This window comes from Giraffa tippelskirchi, chromosome 12 (assembly GCF_054371585.1).
Source record: "Giraffa tippelskirchi isolate mGirTip1 chromosome 12, T2T-mGirTip1v1.2.pri, whole genome shotgun sequence".
Lineage (NCBI taxonomy): Eukaryota > Metazoa > Chordata > Mammalia > Artiodactyla > Giraffidae > Giraffa > Giraffa tippelskirchi.
Window position 1 is genome coordinate 86,724,606 of NC_137286.1, and position 20,899 is coordinate 86,745,504.

General features: G+C 42.4%; 2 protein-coding genes and 1 long non-coding RNA gene across 14 annotated transcripts in view; 2 read left to right on the plus strand and 1 right to left on the minus strand.

Moving 5' to 3' along the window:
- The window catches only part of LOC145528680 (uncharacterized), a 40,090-nt gene extending 35,287 nt beyond the window's left edge, over positions 1 to 4,803 (plus strand). Inside the window, exon 3 of the long non-coding RNA XR_014070545.1 lies at positions 3,593 to 4,803. This is a non-coding gene — a long non-coding RNA (uncharacterized LOC145528680). The remainder of the gene's footprint in view (positions 1 to 3,592) is intronic.
- NUFIP1 (nuclear FMR1 interacting protein 1) overlaps positions 1 to 18,369 on the minus strand; it is a 33,932-nt gene extending 15,563 nt beyond the window's left edge. The window contains exons 1-6 of the mRNA XM_081547355.1: positions 17,938 to 18,369; positions 16,848 to 16,930; positions 15,012 to 15,110; positions 14,408 to 14,470; positions 13,684 to 13,760; positions 2,517 to 2,609 (exon numbers count right to left, since the gene is read on the minus strand). Coding sequence (XP_081403481.1) covers positions 2,517 to 2,609; positions 13,684 to 13,760; positions 14,408 to 14,470; positions 15,012 to 15,110; positions 16,848 to 16,930; positions 17,938 to 18,340 — 818 coding nt within the window. The 5' untranslated portion in view covers positions 18,341 to 18,369. The remainder of the gene's footprint in view (positions 1 to 2,516; positions 2,610 to 13,683; positions 13,761 to 14,407; positions 14,471 to 15,011; positions 15,111 to 16,847; positions 16,931 to 17,937) is intronic.
- A 121-nt stretch (positions 18,370 to 18,490) lies between these two features.
- GPALPP1 (GPALPP motifs containing 1) overlaps positions 18,491 to 20,899 on the plus strand; it is a 127,380-nt gene continuing 124,971 nt past the window's right edge. For 9 of the 12 annotated variants that reach the window (XR_014070538.1, XR_014070535.1, XR_014070536.1 and 6 more), the window contains exon 1: positions 18,491 to 18,644. Coding sequence is in view for 5 of the 12 variants with exons in the window: in XM_081547357.1 (XP_081403483.1) it covers positions 18,557 to 18,644 (88 nt within the window). In the remaining 7 variants the exon portion in view is untranslated. Of the gene's footprint in view, positions 18,923 to 20,899 lie in introns of all 12 variants that reach the window. The other 3 variants (XR_014070539.1, XR_014070540.1, XM_081547363.1) reach the window with 1 other exon arrangement.

Here is a 20,899-nt window from a genome sequence, read left to right on the forward strand (position 1 = left end):
AAAACACCTTTTGAAAAAAGGTTCATTACATATACTCTCAATGGACAATAATACAAAGTAAGAAAATAATACTAAGACATATAATAATAAACTTAAAGCTAGTGATGAAAAGAAAATCTTAAAAGCAACCAGAGATAAAAGGTATTTTACACAGAGGAACAAGATAATGGTAACAGCAGATTTCTCTTGGAAACCATGCAAATAAGAAAACAGTGGGGCAACATCTTTAAAGTACTGTAAATATCAAAGACACCATTAACCGAGAATTGCATATCTAGCAAAATTATCTTTCAAATAGGAAGGTAAAGTAAAGATCTCTTCAGACACATAAAGCTGAAAGAAGTCATCTTCAGCACACCCTCACTATAAGAAATGTTAAAGGAAGTCTTTTAGGCAAAAGAAAAATAGTATCAGATGGAAAGATGATCTACACTCAAGAATGAAGGCTACGAGAAATGGTTAACTACACAGGTACCCTAGCCATCAGCTAACCAACCCCTGGCTGTGACTCTGTGAAGATCAGCAGATAACCCTCAACTGACCCCAGATACATGTGCTATTGAGACTAACATATGGGAGAAAAAAAAACAAAACAAGACACCTATTAAGAATAAAAGGGCAAGCCACAAGTTGCAAGACTGTATCTGCACCACCTATACTCTATACAAAAAATGACTTGTATCTAAGTAAGTAACTCCTACAAATCGAGAACAGCAACTCTATTAAAAAACAGTCAAAGACTTGAACTGGCACTTCACAAGAGAATTATCAAAATGACCAATAAGCATATAAAAAGATGTCCAACGTCATTAGTCATGAGGGAGATGGCATGACATGAGGAAAAGGTATAACGTATAACAATACCACATATTGAATAGGACACAGAGAAATTAGATGCAGAGTCAGTAAGCATATAAATCAGTACAACCATTTCAGAAAACTGTTTGCCGTATCTATAACTAAACACACAGTAAGTACTTATGTCCACAAAAGACACTTAAAAGAATGTTCATAGCAGTTTTACTCATAATAGCCCAAAGTGGAAACAACCCAAATGTCCAATAGCAGAATGAATATATTGGCATGGCCAAAAAGTTTGCTCAGTTTCTTCCTTACCATCTTACAGGAAAACCAGAATGAACTTTTTGGCCAACCCAGATATATTCTCACAACTGAGTTCTATACAGCAGTTAAGAATGGATTTACAGCTATATACAACAATATGGATGAATAGCACAAAATAATTTTGAGCCACAGAAACTACACCAAAGAAGATATACTATATGATTCCACTTATACAAGGTTCCGCTTCCCTGTGGCTCAACTGCTAAAGAATCCGCCTGCAATGCAGGAGACCTGGGTTCGATCCCTGGGTTGGGAAGATCCCCTGGAGAAGGAAAGGCTACACACTCCAGTATTCTGACATGGAGAATTCCATGGACTGTATAGTCCACGGGGGTCACAAAGAGTTGGACACAACTGAGCGAATTCCACTTTCACTTTCATACAAGGTTCCAAGAACAGGTTAAATAAATTTATGATGATAGAACTCAAAAGAGGTTACCTTTGTGGGAAGGCATGGAACTAGGCAGGAGAGCCTAAGAGAGAAAACCTCTGTGAGATAAATATATTCTATATATTATTAATCTGTGTGGAAGTTACATAGATATGTAGGTATGTGTGCATGGAGAAATTCATTGAGTTGTACACAATACAAAATAAAATGGGAAAAGTTTTATGAAGCTGAGGTACTGGGAATATGGGACGTCTCACACACTGCTGCTGGGAGAGTAAACTGGGTTAGCTCCTATGACAGATATTTGGCAATTAGCTACCAATATTATGAATACATGTCTTTGACTCAGCAAATCCACCTCTAGGAATCCACCCTCAGAAATATCTGCACATGTAAAATGTATGTACAGGGCAATAAGGGCAACTTTTTATTAGTAAAAGATTGAAAACGAATGTCTGTCAATAGAGAATTGGTTTAAGGAAAAAAAAAAAAGACGACCTTGTGGGGATATTCCTACACTTTCTACACACTCTCAGAGAATGAGGAGTCTTGTTTATATATTAATACAGGGCAATTTATTATTTGGCCAAAAAAAGCAAGATTGAGGAATATATCAAAAAAGGAAAAGAACAAAAAAGACTATTATCTATGTGCTGTATACAAATGAGACATCTCTAGAAGGACAAAATGGGTTGCCTCTGGGAAGAACTGTTCAGCCAGGGGACAAAGACAGAAAAGACCTGTTAATATAAATCATGTTGAAAACCACATGAGTATAGAGTATTATTATACTCATACTATACCTATGAGTACAGGCATATTATTTTAAAATATAATTTTAAAAATTCAGCAAAAAAGTTACAAAAGCAAAAGTTTCAGAATTGAAAGTATAGAGGTTTTAGGATTTGAGTGTGTCCTCTTTTTATTGTTTGTAAGAATGCACAAATTTGTTAGAATTTAAAATGAACATTGAGAGTGCAAGCAATTTTCAGGAACTTACCCATACTGGGTCGTCGTCAACACCGCTCCTCTCTTTTCCTTTTCAAGTTTTAACTTTTTCTTCCTTTCAATATTAGCTAGAGTTGGGTAGTTTCTAGAAAACAATAAGAATCCATTACAAAAGGGCTTTTAGAGTACAGTTTTAATTATGCCATCAAGCAATTGCTGCATTTAACAGTTTTTGTTTAACTAAAAATGACTAATACAGTAAATTGATATAAACTTTTAATTCCTTCTAGATTTTTTTAAGGGTAAAAAAAGTAGACTACAACGATGCTACTCAATTTTTTAAGGGTAAAAAAAGTAGGTCTACAACGATGTAGACCAGTGGCCAGTCCACAAACTCAGCTACCAGTCTGCTACCAGGTAAGGAACTTACAATAGAATGCAAGTCAAATATATAATGTGCTGAAATGGATATAATTCATTTATTTGGCACATATCCATACATACTGTAAGAAAAAAATGTATTTTCTTAGGCATGTACTTACGCAAACACATACTAGTAGGTATATCCAAAGTTACCAAGATAAGGAAGAGACACTTCTCAAAAAATAAACAGTCTACCAGGAAGGATAAGAAAAGCATGGTTATTTCTAAAGAACAACTATAACAAGGTACAAAATAAAATAAGCACCCCTTTGGGAGTACAAAGATTGGAAGGTGGGGAGGAAAGATCATTATCTAGATGAAGAAATCCACAAAGAAAGGAACACGAAAGACACTGGCCTTAAATGGTGTTAACAGACACAAATCCAATGGGAGAGCGTCAGCGTTCTAAGCAGAGCAGACAACACAGACAAACCAAGGTCTAAAAGTGTGAGAGATACCCAGGGAGTGGCAAGCGGTTCATTGTGGAGGAAACAGTTACAGGCAATCAGACTAGAAAGGGAGGCTGGGGCCCAAATGTGCCTTGAATGCCAGACTAGAAAGCCTATTTTTGATTCAGGGGTGATGGGGAGCCACTGAAAGTTATGAACAGTGAGAGAGATGAACAAGGCAGTGAGTGAGATTAAATCTGACAGCAGTGTGCAAGATGAATTGCTCTGACAAAGCTTTCTTTGTTCCTTGGCACAGCTGTGTGGAAATGGAGGCACCAAACTTTGGTGGTGAGAAGAACAGATCCTAGGAGGGGGAACACAGACAGCTCTCCTACCACTCAGCCTGCCTGCTCATCAGAATGAATTCTGAGAAACATCAACACACCGTGTTCTGCCATTATTTCCAGGACACTGTTTCCACCCTTCTTTTTATAACATCTGCATCACTGATGTGCACAGCTCAGACAATATGAAGCTCATGGGCTCGGCACATTGGAAGATAAGAATGGAAATGACATTGAGTAAGCGGTGAAGTAATTAGAAAAAAAAGCAATGGATTTCAGTGACGACAGGACAAAGCAATCTACCCAGCCAAGAAAAATAAACTTCATAAATAAGACATGATTAATGTACAAGCTATAAATAAACATAAGAGGAAAAGACCAAGGTCACAGGAGATAAAAATCTGACAGCCGGTCAGCACCGCATGATCACACTTTCGGAAAGCAAACACAAGGACTCCAGCGCAGGTACGAGTGTGAAGTCCTCCTCTCACGACACTCAAAAGTGATCAGAAACTCTCAGGGCGATACAGCCAGCTTTGTACTGCTAAACTGAAAAGGAATGTTGAGGAAAAGTAAAACTTGGGAGGGATTCAGAAGGGACTCACAGATGATTAACAGGATGAAACATAAAACCTCCGAAGAAAGATGAAAGGAACTGGAACAACTTACAGCCTTTAAAAGAGGAAGAGAAGTGGCAAAAACACCACAATCTTACAGAGAAGATGGCCGACAGCTGTTCGCCATCTGAAGACAAGCTCCACATAAGCAGAGATGATGAGGGAAAAGGTGATGACTTTCACAGGCCCCAGTGTCTAGACATGTAACGCACAGCTACTCAACACTTCTCACATCTCTGAAATTCACTTATTCTTACTACTTGTATTTCTTTAACATTTCTCTTCTGAGTATTGCGGACCAACCCTGACTTAACATCTTGGGCTCTATGCTAAACACAAGGACTTGGTCCTTCAGTGGTGCGTGAATAAGCAGGCAGACGCTGTGGAAGTGCTTCTCAATGACAAGGAATATAAAGAATTTGTCACAGCAAGTGGATTTTAGGTGAGATACAAGAAAGAACCCCTTAAATGAGACATCAAGAATGTTGTGGAAACTACTTTGGTGGAAGTCTTTTAAAACAGCTCACTTTTTCTTTCTGGCTGATTAAAGTTATCCCTTTCCTAAAGGTAGTGGCTGTTTATAACCCTCCCAAAGTTGTAAGATTCTGTTTTTCAGTGCTTAAACAAAATTTTCTTCCCCAAAGTTATACCATTGTTCTGTACATAGAGACTAAAAACTACAGAAAACAAGGGTACTAGAAAGCAAATTCTTCCCCAAAATGGGAAACCAGGAACACAAGACCTAGTTATACATACAACGATCATCAGGAAGCTCCTTCCAGCAACATACTACTGAGATCAAGGAAAAGTCTGGATCTCAGATACAGACACAGTTCAGGTTTCTAAACACACAGCAAACTGTTGGAAAAATATCACAAATGGTCTTACACTGACTGCCCAGTTACATAATGATAAAACTTAATTTAATATCTCCTGGTAAAGAATGGATGTTATGAAGCTATCAAGACTGTGAGAAGTGATATTTTCACAGTTGGTTTCTCTATTTTTATCACTTTTCTCCCTACTTCCATCTTTCCCCAACACCCCAAAAGGAACTGACCCTGAAACTGTAACACTTTCTCTCTTTCACTTCTTAGCTCCGCTTTGCCTTCCCCTTGCCTAAGCCATAAGCCTCCAGTGACTGCTCTTAAGCCCCAGAGTCAATAAATGGGCAACACGGAACCAATCATTATCTTGGCACGTCTCATTCTGGCTACATCTTACCCTTTCCTTCTCAAATCTCCACCCACTCACTGGCTTTTCCCTTAAGCCTGTTCTCTAGAAAAACACAATCCCTCTGGACTCTCACTGAACCACAGCTGCTTCAACCCGACTACATTTTTATTTCAAAGTCTTTTCAAACTTCAAAAAGATGTAGCATTCTTCAGGAGCTCACCCCCGCTGCTGGAATTCTGCAAGAACTGGAGGCGCAACTGTTAAGCGTTTCCTCAGAGCCAGTTAGCTGCTTCAATAAATAACACAGAACTACTCCACCTAGTGGACACCCCATCTGCTGTGAAGTGGGTTTCAGTCCTGAAAAGCCAGGTTTTGGAAATGAACTTCTCTCACTCAATTTTCCCTAATGCCAAATCACACAGTGCTTGTACCCCGAGAAGATGGGAATGAAGAAAGAATCACTTTGAGTTTTTTTGGCTGCAATTTCTTTTTTTGCAGATTAGTGAAAAGCCTTAAGGTGAACACAACTCCAGATGTTTGTCAGAAGTACACATTAAAAAAGAATAAATACCACCTTAAAATAAACTGGGGTGAGGAGAGGAGTGGCATGACCCCTCTTACAAGAAGTCTTACAAAACAATCTGATTGCTCTGCCTTCCAAAGACACCAGGTATCCTTTGACTGGTAGTGTTAGCCCCACGTGGCAAAAATTAAGACTTCTGCTGCCTGCAGTCTCCTGGCGATTTATAGATCTTCCTATGTCTCCTATTAGAGTGAGGGTCTTAAGGGCAAGAGTCTACTCTTGTTTTTCAGTAACCTTGGTCATATATAAAACAATCTTTGCCTTTTCAAATACTGAATGCTATGCTGTGCTAAGTCACCTCAGTTGTGTCCAACTCTTTGCAACTCTATGGACTGTAACCCATCAGACTCCTTTGTCCATGGGATTCTCCAGGCAAGAATACTGGAGTGGGTTGCCATGCCCTCCTCCAGGGGATCTTCCTGACCCAGGGATCGAACCTGTGTCTCTTACATCTCCTGCACTGGCAGGTGGATTCTTTACCACTAGCACCACTTCAGTTCAGTTGCTCAGTCGTGTCCAACTCTTTGTGACCCCGTGAACCACAGTACACCAGGTCTCCCTGTCCATCACCACCTCCTGGGGTTTACCCAAACTCATGTCCACTGAGTTGGTGACGCCATCCAACCATCTCATCCTCTGTCATCCCCTTCTCTTCCCGCTCACAATCTTTCCCAGCATCAGGGTCTTTTCAAATGAGTCAGCTCTTTGCATCAGGTGGCCAAAGTATTGGAGTTTCAGCTTCAACATCAGTCCTTCCAATGAACACCCAGGACTGATCTCCTTTAGGATGGACTGGTTGGATCTCCTTGCAGTCCAAAGGACTCTCAAGAGTCTTCTCCAACACCACAGTTCAAAAGCATCAATTCTTCAGCGCTCAGCTTTCTTCACCGTCCAACTTTCACATCCATACATGACTACTGGAAAAACCATAGGCTTGACTAGATGGACCTTTGTTGACAAAGTAATGTCTGCTTTTTAATATGCTGTCTAGGTTGGTCATAACTTTCCTTCCAAGGAGTAAGCATCTTTTAATTTCATGGCTGCAATCACCATCGGCAGTGATTTTGGAGCCCCAAAAAATAAAGTCAGCCACTGTTTCCACTGTTTCCCCATCTATTTGCCATGAAGTGATGGGACCAGATGCCATGATCTTAGCTTTCTTGGGAAGCCCCAAATACTGAATGCTTACCTCTAATTTCAAACTAAACTCTTGTCAGGAAGTTATTCAAAGCTATAATGTATATCAACATAAATTTAAAGGTGGCTGAGATTTCTTGATTATATTAGCAAGCCAAACTGGTCTTCCACCAGGGACTTTATATAAATATACACTACCTAAGCTGGTTCTTACATTACTATTCCTTCAGTTTCTCTAGCCAGTGGAATTTTTTCCTTTAAAGCACTTGCTGCATAAAAACCACAAGGAGGCAGAGTTCCCATTCACATGAGGAAAGCTCGGCAGAAAGGGACGCGTTCAAATACACATCAGGTTGGTTTGTCTCAGTGATGATTTGTCCTGTGAGATGAGAATTTACTGTCCAAAACCACAGCAGTTGAAATACCACTAATTATGTTAATTCCCACTATCATTACTAATCAGATCAACACTGCCCAATTTCTTTAACAATGATATACAGTTTATAACATAAATTAAAAATATGAATCTCAGTACAATTTCTCCAACCACTTAATTTGAAGTACCAAAACAGAATTATACCCACAATAAAAATATTTTCAAATCTCATTTACATATATCAACATTTATGTTGCTGTTGTTCAGTTGCTAAGTTGTGTCCAACTCTTAGCAGCACACCAGGCTTCTTTCCAGGCCTTCACTATCTCCTGGAATTTGCTAAGATTCATGTTCATTGAGTCAGTAATGCTATCTAACCATTTCATCCTCTGCTGCCCTTTTCTCCTTTTGCCTTACAATCTTTCCCAACATTAACATTTATAACCATCCCTTGTATCTATGCCACCATGGGATATAAACAGTCACATAAACTGTGGGTATTAACATTTCTAAAGATTGTAATTTTTTTTAAAGACTCATAAGCAAAAAAGTTCATCAACAGGACAAGAATAAGGGGCATCTACACCAAACAGGCAGAGGCGATACCATATTCAAAAAAGGACAAGATATTCCTCTAGACGGGTGAGGAAAAATATTCCCCCAAATTTAGGCTGGCGGGATTTCAGCTGGACTAAAGCAGTGAGCAGAACTTCAAGGCTGGAAAAGGTAAGATTTTCTAGAAGCAGCAGCATGATCAAAACTGAAGCTGAAAGTTCAAAGAACCTGTTTGGGATATGATAAAAGGAAAAGAAAGTCTGGCTGGGACAAAGAGTTCCTATAAGTAAGCAATGTGCAGTTAATTAGAAAAGATAAGATGTGTGAAGCCCACCTTATTCTACTCTCACTGTCACTTCCATGGCATTGTTTTCACTGGCATTTGAGTTGGCTAAAATAAAATCAGCTTAACAAATTTATTTTTAAATTTTACTCTACATAGTCACCTATATAACTAACAAACACATGCACATTAGCATCTAATTTTGCATGGAAAAAACCAGCAAACGCAAAGAGAATAACTTAATCTTGTGGTCAAGTTAATTCCTTAAGTGTGATAACACTGCTGAATATCCATCCGCAGAGCACACTCCAGCTGTGTGGTTTTCTTCAGCAACACTGAGCAGCTGAGGCAGAGCTGAGACGCTTGCCGGTGCGTGTGATGAAGGGCAGCGGAATGAGGGAGCTGAGCTGCTGAGAGGGGTGGGAGTGATTTCAGCTTGGCAGGAGGCCAAGATGGAAGAGGGCTGAGGAGAAAAAAAGGTAAAGGGGGGTAAGAGATGAGAGGCCTCAACTCGTCCAGGACCGGTGCCTTTCACAGAGGTAGAAGGGACAGGGAGAGAGCTGGATGGAACAGAAGTTAGGCCCAAAGAGGAGGAGGCCCAACTTCAGGATTTCTGGGGCAGAAAGCCCAGAAGATCAGATCCATGGCACGACCATGAAAGTAAGCGGCAGAAACTGCATGGAGATGAAGGACCCTGGAAACTAGAAGGTAAAAAGGTGCCGGATGAACGCTATGGTCAACTGTGAGTCTCAAAATAGTCAGTGGAATTCAAAGTATACCCACTTCCGGTGGGACCACAACCCCAGTGGCCAAGACAATGGCAATTCCTCTTGTTAAGAATCACGGGGAAGGGTGTGAGAGCTGCAGAAAGCTGTAGAGACAGACGGCGGGAAACCCCAAGAAGGGCCAAGGAGCAATCGTCTGGAATTCGCATCAATGCGGCCCTAGAGGTCGCAACACCAGTCACTCTGGGGGCTTGTTTTATTTGACCTTTCCACAGCAATCTGCACTGATGTCCACATTTCCCGTCTTGAAAGCCTCCCTTCTCCTGGCTTCCACGACAGGTCACATTCTGAGTTTCCTTCTACCTCTCTGGCTCTTGCTTAGCAGGCTTGGTTTCACTCCCGGTCACACTATCTTCCCTCTCTCTGTATGTGGAGTAGAAACGGAAGATAGTGTGACAGGGAGTAAAATCAACCAGTTTTCATATAAACTGAGAAAACTGGACCCACTGTTCAATTTCTACTCTGTAGCTGTTTGACTCTCCCACAACCCTCCACTCCACCCTCCTTTTCAGCGTATAAGAAGGAGGCCCTCATCTAGTCTGGAAGAGTGGGGTGTTCCTTGACAAAGCGAGGTTGAGTTGAACCTGGACCTGACTGGGAACTTAGTTCCCAATGTCTTCTGAATTCATGGTTTCATGATTTTCAAATGTCTCTCTCTAGCCAATCTGGTCTGAGTCACAATGCCTACACGGCATCTTCAAATAGATGTCTTGGAATCTCCTCATGCTCAGTGATGTCCCAGAGCAACACCCCCACACCCCATCCTCTTCCAGGGTCCCTGTCTCAGTCACAGGCACCACCTCATCCCAGGAACTTGGACATCTCCTCCAAACCGCTTTCCTCCTCAACCTCCCAATCATTCAATTACCAAACAGTGCCCATCTTCATCTCCCAAGTGTTCTCTGTCCACCTCCTCCTCTCTATCCCTACAACTGCCATCTCTCAAAGGCTGCTATCATCTCTTACCGATGCCCATGCCAATCGGTCTCAGCACTAGTCTCTGACCTCCGTTATTTCTTCCCAACTAGGTCTAAGTTCAACTCAACCTCCCTTCGTCAAGGAACACCCCACTCCTCCAGACTAGATGACGTCCTTCCTCTTATATGCTGAGGAGAAAGGTGGAGTGGAGGATTTGGGGAGAGTGAAACAGCTACAGACAGAGTAGAAGTTTAATAATGGGTCCAACTTTCTCAGTTTACATAATGATCTAATTTAAACAACTGCTAGAGATAAAAGAACCAAAGATGGCAAAACAGAGACTCATTTTAGACCTTCCCTATTGTCGCAAGTAAACTCAAAACTTGAGAGATTAAACAGCTTACACAGTTAACTTTTTAGTTGCTTTATATGTTGTGTAGTGTGTTGGTCGCTAAGTCATGTCTGACTCTTTGCAGCCCCATGGACTGTAGCCCACCAGGCTCCTCTGACCATGGGACTTTCCAGGCAAGAATACTGGAGTGGGTTGCCATTTCCTTCTCCAGGGCATCTTCCCAACCTAGGAATCGAACCCAGGTCTCCTGCATTGCAAGCAGATTCTTTACTCTCTGAGACACCAGGGAAGCTGGTAGTTGCTTCACAATCATTGCCAACTCGTAACTTATCGTCATTCTCCTCAAAAGAATTAAACATCTATCAACACAACACCGGCTAGCACCACTGAGCTGCAACAACTTCCGACTGACCAAAGTCAGAGGAAAGTCAGTGGGAGAAAGTCAGTGGGAAAAAACTTTTGCAGGTAGGACACTTCTGATCTACCTAACAGGATATAATCTTCAATACTATCATCACCAGGGCCTCAAAAACTAAGTATCAGGAAGTGGAGCTAACTCTTCTTGTTTGATTATTCCTCTGTGCAAAATAATTTTTTAGTATATGTGCTGCTGAAGCGAGCACTCCGTGCAAACTAATGAGAAAAACATACAGCCAACAGATAAAGAATAAACAAGTAAAACAAACAAAAAAACCAGAGTGAAGTGGAATCACGAGGAGGAAAACATTATACCTGTAAAGAAGCCACCTAGAAAGATAAGGCGCTTTATATGCACTGCTTCGAATTCTTCACTAAGTCAAATCATGGCATGGTCCCGACTCCTCTGACTTCTAAGTCTGACTATGCCATGGCTAAGGCTTCTTATCAATGCCAAGACTGGTTCCTCTCATGTGAAGTTGAAGTTAGCTGCTCAGTCGAGTTTAACTCTTTGTGAACCCATGGCTGTAGCCCACCAGGCTCCTCTGTCTATGGAATTCTCCAGACAAGAAACCTGGAGTGGGTGGCTTTTCCCAACCTAGGGATGGAACCTGGGTCTCCCACATGGCAGGCAGATTCTTTACCATCTGAGCCACCAGATTCTTTCCATACTGCACCATTCAACAGTCATTTAGTCCACAAATACTTATTTTCTACATACTCGATTCCAGGTACTCTACAAAGGGCAGCAGAATCAAGGTACTCTACAAAGGGCAGCAGAATCAAAGATGTCTAAGACTAGGGCCGCTTATAATATAATGCAAAAAATTCTATTTTGTTTGTATTAATGAGCTATGTATTCATACAGAAAGTAGTGAACAATACTTTAAGGTAGGCTGGTCCACGGACTGGCAGCCTATCCATACACCTATGCCAGGGGATAAATCAACTATGTCCCTAAGCAAAACACTTAGGTTAGCTGACTTCTTACCAAGAGTCTTGTGAGATAAATAAAATTCTGCCAGGAGATAACGAGGAAAAAGCTTTAGCACATCCTACTCCTGGTGGCCTAGATTCCTACATTTGTTGCCCCAAAATGCTCTTGAAATTCTATTAAATCCATTGAGTCCACATTGACTGGCTGGATCCAAGTTTACTTCCTCTGGTTGTCCAGACTCTTCCAACTCTGTGCAGAGTATTAATAACTGGTATTTATACAGGCATTCACTGAATGCTATTCGTTCTCAGTTGGTTCTAAATCTTTTTGCTGGTTTTCCTCAGAACTACCTGTAAAGCTTTAAAGGGCAGCAACTCACTTTTTCACGTAATAGTGTAACATCTGACACAGTACTACTTATGCATACATACAGTGGATTTAAGTTGAAAACTTCAAGCTGAACCAAGTACAAGCTTAATCAGCTGTCAAAAGTTTTTAAGTATCTTTCTTGACCTTTGAGGATAACTCTTCCTATCTAGGGCTTTCCTGTGGCTCAGCGGTAAAGAATTTGCCTGCCAATGCAGGGGATGCAGGAGACGCAGGTTTGGTCCCCGGGTCGGGAAGATCCCCTGGAGAAGCAAACGGCAACCCACTCCAGTATCCTTGCTTGGAGAATCCCACGGACAGAAGAGCCTGGCGGGCTACAGTTCATGGAGTCACAAAAGAGTTGGACACAACTTAGTGACTAAACAACAGCAGGAAACAACAACCTCCTAGCTCAAGCTCTCATTTTTTAATTCCAGAGTAACAGCTATTGACTTAAAAGTGCAGCTGACCATCCTAATAGTTCTGATTTGGTCTTGTGCTTTAGGATGAGGTATCCTGGTCCTTCCTGCGAAGACAATGTAACCTGCGAAGACAATGTAACAGCGTCCTCATGGGATTTTTCACTGGTAGATTCCAGTTGGTGGTGGTGGTGAAGTCGCTTCAGTCGTGTCCGGCCCTTTGCAACCCCATGGACTGTAGCCCGCCAGTCTCCTCCGTCCATGGGCTTCTCCAGGCAGGAATACTGGAGTGGGCTGCCATTTCTGATTAGATACCTACTAAGCTTTCCTCCCCGGTAATTATAAAACTACAGGTCGTCATGGTAAGGCTCAAATTTATTAGACTTTAATTACAGGAAAACATTTCTTATCTTTGTTTTCTGTTTTAGGCCATGCCATGTGGCATGCCAGATCTTAGTTCCCCAACCAAGGATCGAACCCATGCTGCCTACACTGGGATCATGGAGTCTTAACTACTGGACTGCCAGGGAAGTCCCGTCTTTTTACAGATAAGGACAGGCACTTGTATTATCCTGTCACTGTACTCCCTCTGCCTAGCATACTGCAAGCATTCAACAACTTTTTAAAAAATAATCAAAACAATAAACACAGCAAAGTATTATGCTTTTTTTTTTTCAACATAGCACCACCCATCACTGCCTTGTATTGAACATCAAACTGAGGGGGCATATAGTGGCTTCCCTCAAAGAGCAAAGTCCCATTATAACATCAGTTATTTATCAAGAGTTCCTATTAGCTCTACCAAAAGCTACATTTCATAATAGCCTCATATAATACAGTTGACAGTCCCATTTCTTAGCAGCAAGATTATAAGGGAATGCAATGAATCAAAACTACAATAATAAAAATTGTGTGATTATCACACATCAAGTAACAATACTCTCAAAGTCACTGTAAACCAATTCTGAAGAACAACAACAAAAGTTAGGACTGGACATTTTGAGCTGAACATCTGCAATGTTATAAAAGACCAAATTTCCTTTTTCAAATTGTTCCTTAGGGCCAATGGTCTTTATTTTGAAGTACTCAGCCCTGCCAGGGTAAAAGAAAGTTGCTGCACAAGTTCTGAACTCTTTACTCACTTTCTTCTTTCTTCCCTCCATCTTGCAATCTCCTCTGGAGTGTCTAACTTGATTTTCTTCATACCAGGAGCATGCATCTAAGGGGAAAAGGCCTGCTGAATATCAGGAAGTGTACTGTATGCTTTTGACTAAATCTCAAGAATTATAGGGGATAATGAAGATGCTGTACCCAACAGTACATTTACCAGCAGAGACAATTTTAAAACTAAGCAAGCAGGTTTTATCTATCCTTATTATGACTTTTCCTTTAAAGGAAAAAGAATAACTTTTTTCATGTCTTTAGTGCTATTAATTAAAAAGAAAAGCAAGCCATGATATAATCTTGATTATAAAGCAAATGTCATCAATTTCTTGAGTAATGTTAGATATTCACATGACTGACCGACCAAGTATAGTTGAGGGAGTTAGCTAGAGAAATGATGAGTGCACAAAACAATCTGAAACAGCACAGTTTCGTAAAACAAGCACAGAATTTGCAGCTAAGAAACCCAACTGCAAGAATCAGTTCTGAGGCCCTGGGCAAATCATTTTATAAATCTGTTCAACAGGGCCAAGATTTATCTAGTCCACAGTGGATGATGAGGATGAAATTGAATAACGGATTATACAAATGCCTTACCAAGTACAAAGGCTCATGAATGTTGCTTATTATTAGGCTATGTAGATAAAGTGCTATGAAGATAACAGATCAATGAAATAAAAAGAGCGTGTAACAACAACTTACATTCCTCCAGTGGAACTGGACAATCTTCTCATGTGCACTAAAAGAGCAATCTACCTCAGGGCACTGTAAGGAGGTTTTTTAAAAAAAAAAAAAAGACTCAATTCAACATTTCCCAGAAAAAATGTACCCTTCTACTATACATACAGACCTACTATCCTGTCTATGTGGTGTTATCTGTGAATGCTTACAACAATAGCAAGACAAGACTCACTGCAAGACCAAGCTGTGCTCTAAGTGTATAGGACAGGAATACACGGCATTCACTTCTCCATCTGAGTGAACGCAGGACATCAGCAATGTTGTAACACGTTCTTATTTCCTAAAGTCGAGCGTGACTCCTACAAACTGAAGAGCACTTACCCAACTAAGAACTTCCTAACTTTTTTACTTCTCAACAGCTGCCAGACCTCCCTCTGCTGCCATCTCACCAACTCCTGAAGTGGAGGCTTCCCACCCTCAAACTGCAGATCCCAGGGTTACTGTCTCAGCTTGTCTTCAAACAACATTTCTATGAAAACTGTAAACTTTTACAGGAAGAAAGCTCAGAATTTCTACCAAATACACCCATTTTGCTAAATAAAATCAGGATAACCAAGAAACCTACTTTTGTATGTTCGGACATGTGTTTATCATACTTTTCTTGATTTTTAAAACCACGATCACAGGTATCACAAAAATAATGAAAAACAGGTTCCTTTCTTTTCTGCAAATAAAAATGAAGAAGCATTAGGCTTTGGGTGAGAACTCAATCAGCAGTAAAAATATACAGGTTTTGATTTTTCACATACTCTTACATGTAGGAGAAACTTCTGAATATATTTCTAATGAAGAGGTGATTCTGTTTCTTTAACACATACATTAGGAAAAGCCAGGTTTGTTAAAAAAAAATTTGAAGACTTCCCTGGTGGTCCAGCAGTTAAGATTCCATGCTTCCAATGCAGTGGGCAAGGTTTGATGCCTGTTTAGGGCTACCCAGGCAGCTTAGGGGTAGAGAATCTGCCTGACAATACAGGAGACACAAGAGGTGAAGGTTTGATCCCTGAGTCAGGAAGATCCACAGGAGGAGGAAATGGCAACCTACTCCTTGTTTCTTGCCTACGAAATCCCATGGACAGAGGTGCCTGGTGGGCTGAGGTCCATGGGGTCACAAAGAGTCAGACATGACTGAGTGACTGAGCAGGCACGCAGGGAACTAAGATCCCACATGCCACAAGGCATGGCCAAAGAAAAATTCAAATCTGAATAGAGTTAATATAAACCATGAATAGATTTCAAATTGGTAATCTAATTAAAATGCAGTAGAGCATATGTCAAAATAACCTAAAAATAAATATTTACGGTAAAAACAGCATTTCTTCCTTTAGGATAAATAAGAGAGTCTGTGTGTGTGTATAAAACTACCAAATGAGAAAAAATAACTAGGTAAATATTAGTTATTTTCTTATTCCCAATTTACTATTTTTATGTCTAAACATAAAACAAAAAAGATTATTACAATGGTAAGACTATATAGGAAATAGACTCCAATTGTTCAATGTTGAGATTATGCTATTAAATATATTACACATTCACAGTATTTTGTAAACATCAGCGACACAGCTTTGATACCAAAATGAAGGGTAGTAATTTCATGATGTAGATCTTATTCAATTTATTCTAATGACATTATTTATACATCTTAAAAGTCGAAAGACCAGATTGTTAAGTTGCTGCTGCTACTGCTAAGTCACTTCAGTCGTGTCCGACTCTGTGTGACCCCACAGACGGCAGCCCACCAGGCTCCCCCATCCCTGGGATTCTCCAGGCAAGAACACTGGAGTGGGTTGCCATTTCCTTCTCTGGTGCATGAAAGTGAAAAGTGAAAGTGAAGTCGCTCAGTCGTGTCCGACTCTTAGCGACCCCATGGACTGCAGCCTACCAGGCTCCACCGTCCCTGGGATTCTTCAGGCAAGAGTACTGGAGTGGGGTGCCATTACCTTCTCCGGATTGTTAAGCTACATCAGAATAAAGGAAGTCTATTTTAAGGCTCAGTTTCTGAACATAATCAAGGGTTGAAAAAACACAAAAACTTTTCATTTCATCCTTCCCTTCCCAATCTGCTACTAAAATAAATATATATATTATGTATAATTATATACTTTTTACTTCATTGAAGTTCAATAATATTTACATTTATCTGTAATCATAATTCCCCATATTTACTCCTGATACTATATGTAAATGGATTGACTGTTTTCTTTTTCTACAATTTCTCCACTTTTTCACAAGAAGATTTTCCTTGGAGTTTTTACTTACAGCCAAGACCCTTAAAGGTCCTTTTATAGCAAAGCTATGGTGTGTCAATGATGAATGCAAGACACTGAGACAGTTAAGACAGATGAGATATGAAGCAGTGACATAGGGACCAAAGTGTCACATTTAAGAACATCTTTACAAATACCTTTTTTTTCTGTTTTCTTCTGGGAGAGACGCTGAAGTCATTGACCTTCGCATCATGCTTTCGTGGAAAATAAGTATGTTTAACTGGAAAACAAAAAGAGATTCATAAATGTTAAAAACTACACGATTATTTAATATTTTGCTAGAGCACGTCATAAATACTTGAGTTAAAATACTGGCAGCCCACCGTTTCTAGAATCTTCCTGCAATGCAGGAGACCCAGGTTCGATCCCTGGGTCAGGAAGATCCCTTGGAGAAGGGAATGGCAACCCACTCCAGAATTCTTGCCTGGAGAATTCCAGGGACAGAAGACCCTGTCGGGCTACAATCCATGGGGTCAAAAAGAGTCCTACACGACTAAGCAACTTCCACTTTCATCCTTTCTAGGAAGAATAGTGATTCACACACAGTTCCTGCCTCAAGGCCTCTGCACTTACAAGTTCCTCTGCCTGCTTGGCTAACCCCCAAACATATGCACTGCAAGAGACTCGGGTTCCATCCCTGCATCGGGAAGATCCCCTGGAGAAGGAAATGGCAACCCAGTCCAGTATTCATGCCTGGGAAATCTCAGGGACAGATGAGCCTGGTGGGCTACAGTCCATGGCGCCGCAAAGAGTCAGACATGACTTAGCTACTAAACAACAACTGATCCCTCACCTCCCTTAAGTCTCTGCTCCAATGTCACCTTACTCATGACTGACACTTTCATTTAAAACTGCAATGCCCGTGACTCTGCTTTCTCTCCCCACAGCACTCACTGCCTTCTAAGAGGCACTGCTTTATTTTGTTTATTGTCTCTGTCATCTTACACCAGGAGATGTCAAGGCCTAAAATAAGGATTTCTGAATGTTTTGCTCACTGCTGTACCCTCACGTCCTGGTTCATAGTTGGAATCAACCAAATAATTGCTGAACTAAATGAGCAAGTCGGGAAAACGTAACTGTGGAACAAACTGTGAGACATTAATGACTGGACTCCAAGAGTGCAAGGCAGTATCAGAAGAAGAGAGGAGAACAAGGGTGGAAGAGGAGGAGGAAGTAGGGATGGAAAAGAAAGATAAGGGGTGGTACGGAGAGACGTTAACAACCTACCTGGAGTGCTGTAGGGCTGCTGATGCCAAGGAAAACCACCAGGAGACTGCGTCCTGTACCGCGACGCTGAAGCCTGGAAATTCCAGGAAGGCTGGCCATTGAGTTGAGGCTGAGAATCGAGGGGGGACTCGGCGTCAAAGGGGGGCTGCGCCCCGGGAAGAATGTGGGCGTCGAAGGGGGGAGGTGCCCCGGGGAAAGTGCGGGCTTCCGCGCGGGGCTGTGCCTCTAAGGCAGGCTCGGACCCTGCTGCGGGAAGCGACGAAGGCGGCGGCATCGCCCACATCATCCAGTTGTTCGGCCGCGAGGCTCGGTCGCGTAGAGGCCCCAGCGTGGGGGTCAGCTCGGGGGCTGGGAACCACCCGGCGGGAGGAACCGCACCACCAGCCGGCTCGCCCATCGCCATCCGCCTGGTAGTCAATCCGGCGTGCGAGTGCGTAGCAAGCCTTAGGCGTCACTTCCGTTATCGCCAGTAGCAAGGATCAGCCAATCACAAGCTGACATGTCATCGGCCGGCGCCGGAAGAGCGTCTCTCGCGTTCGGCGGCTCGCGGGCTGCCCGTCGTGGAGTTCTGACTCGGCTTGAAGCTACTTGTGTGTGTCTCCAGTGTCTGACCCCGCGGATGGCGAGGGATCTGATTGGGCCGGCCCTGCCGCCCGGCTTCAAGGCCGGCGGGTCGGCGGAGGACGAGGAGCGGGACTCCAGCCCCGGTAAGCGGCGGCGAGTTACCCGCCCGCCAGGCCCTCCCGCCCAGTCTCTGGCCTGGCCCTGGTCCCGACGCCTGGGAGGGCGGACGACTGGCGAGTGGGCGCGGCCGGGTCCGAGCTAATTCTCCTTCCCAAGCGGAGTCATGGGGGCTGCAGAAACTAGCTTTGGCCTGTAACCATTATCACGATGAAGTATCCGCACTTAGCGCTTAATGGACTGCACCCTGAGCTAAACCGTCGGTACGCATTCAGTCCTTAAACCCTCCTGGCCACTGCGTAAGGTAACTATTCTTCGGTGATACGGATGGGGACACTGAGACGCGGGCTGTTGCCCATGCCGCATCGCTCGTTAAGTGGCAGAGCCCTAAGATTTAGAGCGGAGACCGTGCTCCGAACCTGTGTGCCGTCTTGCCTTCTGACGTACAACGAATGCTCTGGAATCTTGCAGAATCTTTGCCCTCAAACCCCGGCCTGCCTTCCTACCCTTTCATCCTGTCATTTCATCTGAGACACAGTTAAGTGCTCAAACCCGTCCGAGTGTCTGCGCAGTTCTTCAGTTCCCTGGGCTCCTTCGGGCTTTGCCCTACCCTTTTTGACATACCTGACAAACTCCTACCTCATCCTTTGAGCCCTAACTTCAATGTCAACTCAGTGAAGCCTTTCCAAACTGTCATGCCCTCCTCTCTACCCACGGGTTGTTTTTTTTTCCCCTACTTAAATACAACAGGTATTTAATACACTTTTAAAATAACGTGATGATGTAGCTGTCTCCACCCATTGCTCAGTGGTCTTCTAGCCTTAACACATAGCTGGTACCTCGTATTTGCCAAAAAAAAAAAAAAGATTCTCAGACCCCTCCCTGAGCATCCATCTCCTTTCATGTTCTAATGTGTAGCCTGGGGCTGACTGAAGTTAGAAAACCGTAAAGCTGAAAGAATGACCCTCCCACTTCTGAATCTAATTTGCACTCTTAACTACCCAGAGGCCATGTTTCCACCTAGAGTTTTCTTTCCAGATCTTGTTTCTGCTCTGGTTTTTAAAAAGTTCGGTGTTTGTTTTAGCAAGGAAAGTTCCCTTCAACAATGGTTGAAGAAAAGTGGGGTTAACCCAGTTTTTTATTTAGCACACAAGTCTGAGATGGACCAAATTAATTTTATTTGAATGCTCTGGAAAATTGAATGTTGGGAAGTGTCCCCTGAGATCATGTTTAAAAACTGGGGTGCAGATGTTTTCTCGAGACAAGTCCCAACATCCAGACTCTGCTTTGTGGAAGCTGAGTGGAACCTGGGCCTTGCTTACTTTGACTTTATTCTCTTCATCTGCAGTGACCTTCATACCACTCATCTCAGCTACATTTGCAGTCACACCCCAGGCCCTATTCCATGTCTGAAAACTTCTTGGCGGAGGGATGGAGGCACCTCATAGCTTGTGGGATCTTATTTCCACGACCAGGAATTGAAGCTAGACCCTCCACAGTGAGACCACAGATTCGGAGTCCTAACCACTGGGCCGCCAGGGATTTTCACATCTCTGAAACTTAAATTCGGATCTCATTCTCAGCCAGAACCCCTCATTCATACATCATTCTTCCTTGGTTACTTTCGTTGTTGTTCAGTCGCTAAGTTGTGTCCGACTGTTTGTGACCCCATGGACTGCAGCATGCCAGGCTTTGCTGTCCTCCACTGTCTCCCAGAGTTTGCTCAAATGCATGTCCATTGAGTCAGGGATTCTACCTATCCATCTCATCCTCTGCCACCCTTTTCTTTTGCCTTCAATCTTTCCCAGCTTCAGGGTCTTTTCCAGTGAGTCGGCTCTTTGCATCAGGTGGCCAAAGTATTGGGGCTTCAGCTTCAGCATCAATCCTTCCAGTGAATATTCAGGGTTGATTTCGTTTAGGATTGACTGGTTTAATCTCCTTGCTGTCCAAGGGACTCTCAAGAGTCTTCTCCAGCACTACGGTTCGAAAGCATCAGTTTTTCAGCGCTCAGCCTTCCTTATGGTCCAACTCTCACATCCGCACATGACTACTGGAAGAACCATAGGTTTGACTGTACAGACCTTTGTCAGCAAAGTGATGTCTCTGCTTTTTATATGTTGGTTACTCTCATTACACTTTTTTTATTTTTGGTTTTAGTCTCATTGAGCATCTCTGCCTCGGTCCTGATGGGCCTCCTTTCTTTTATTGTTTCTGTCCCTGCTCAACGTAGCCTCTGTGGTCCATCCATTCGTCCCTTCTCTTGTCAGTGTCTTCCACTGCC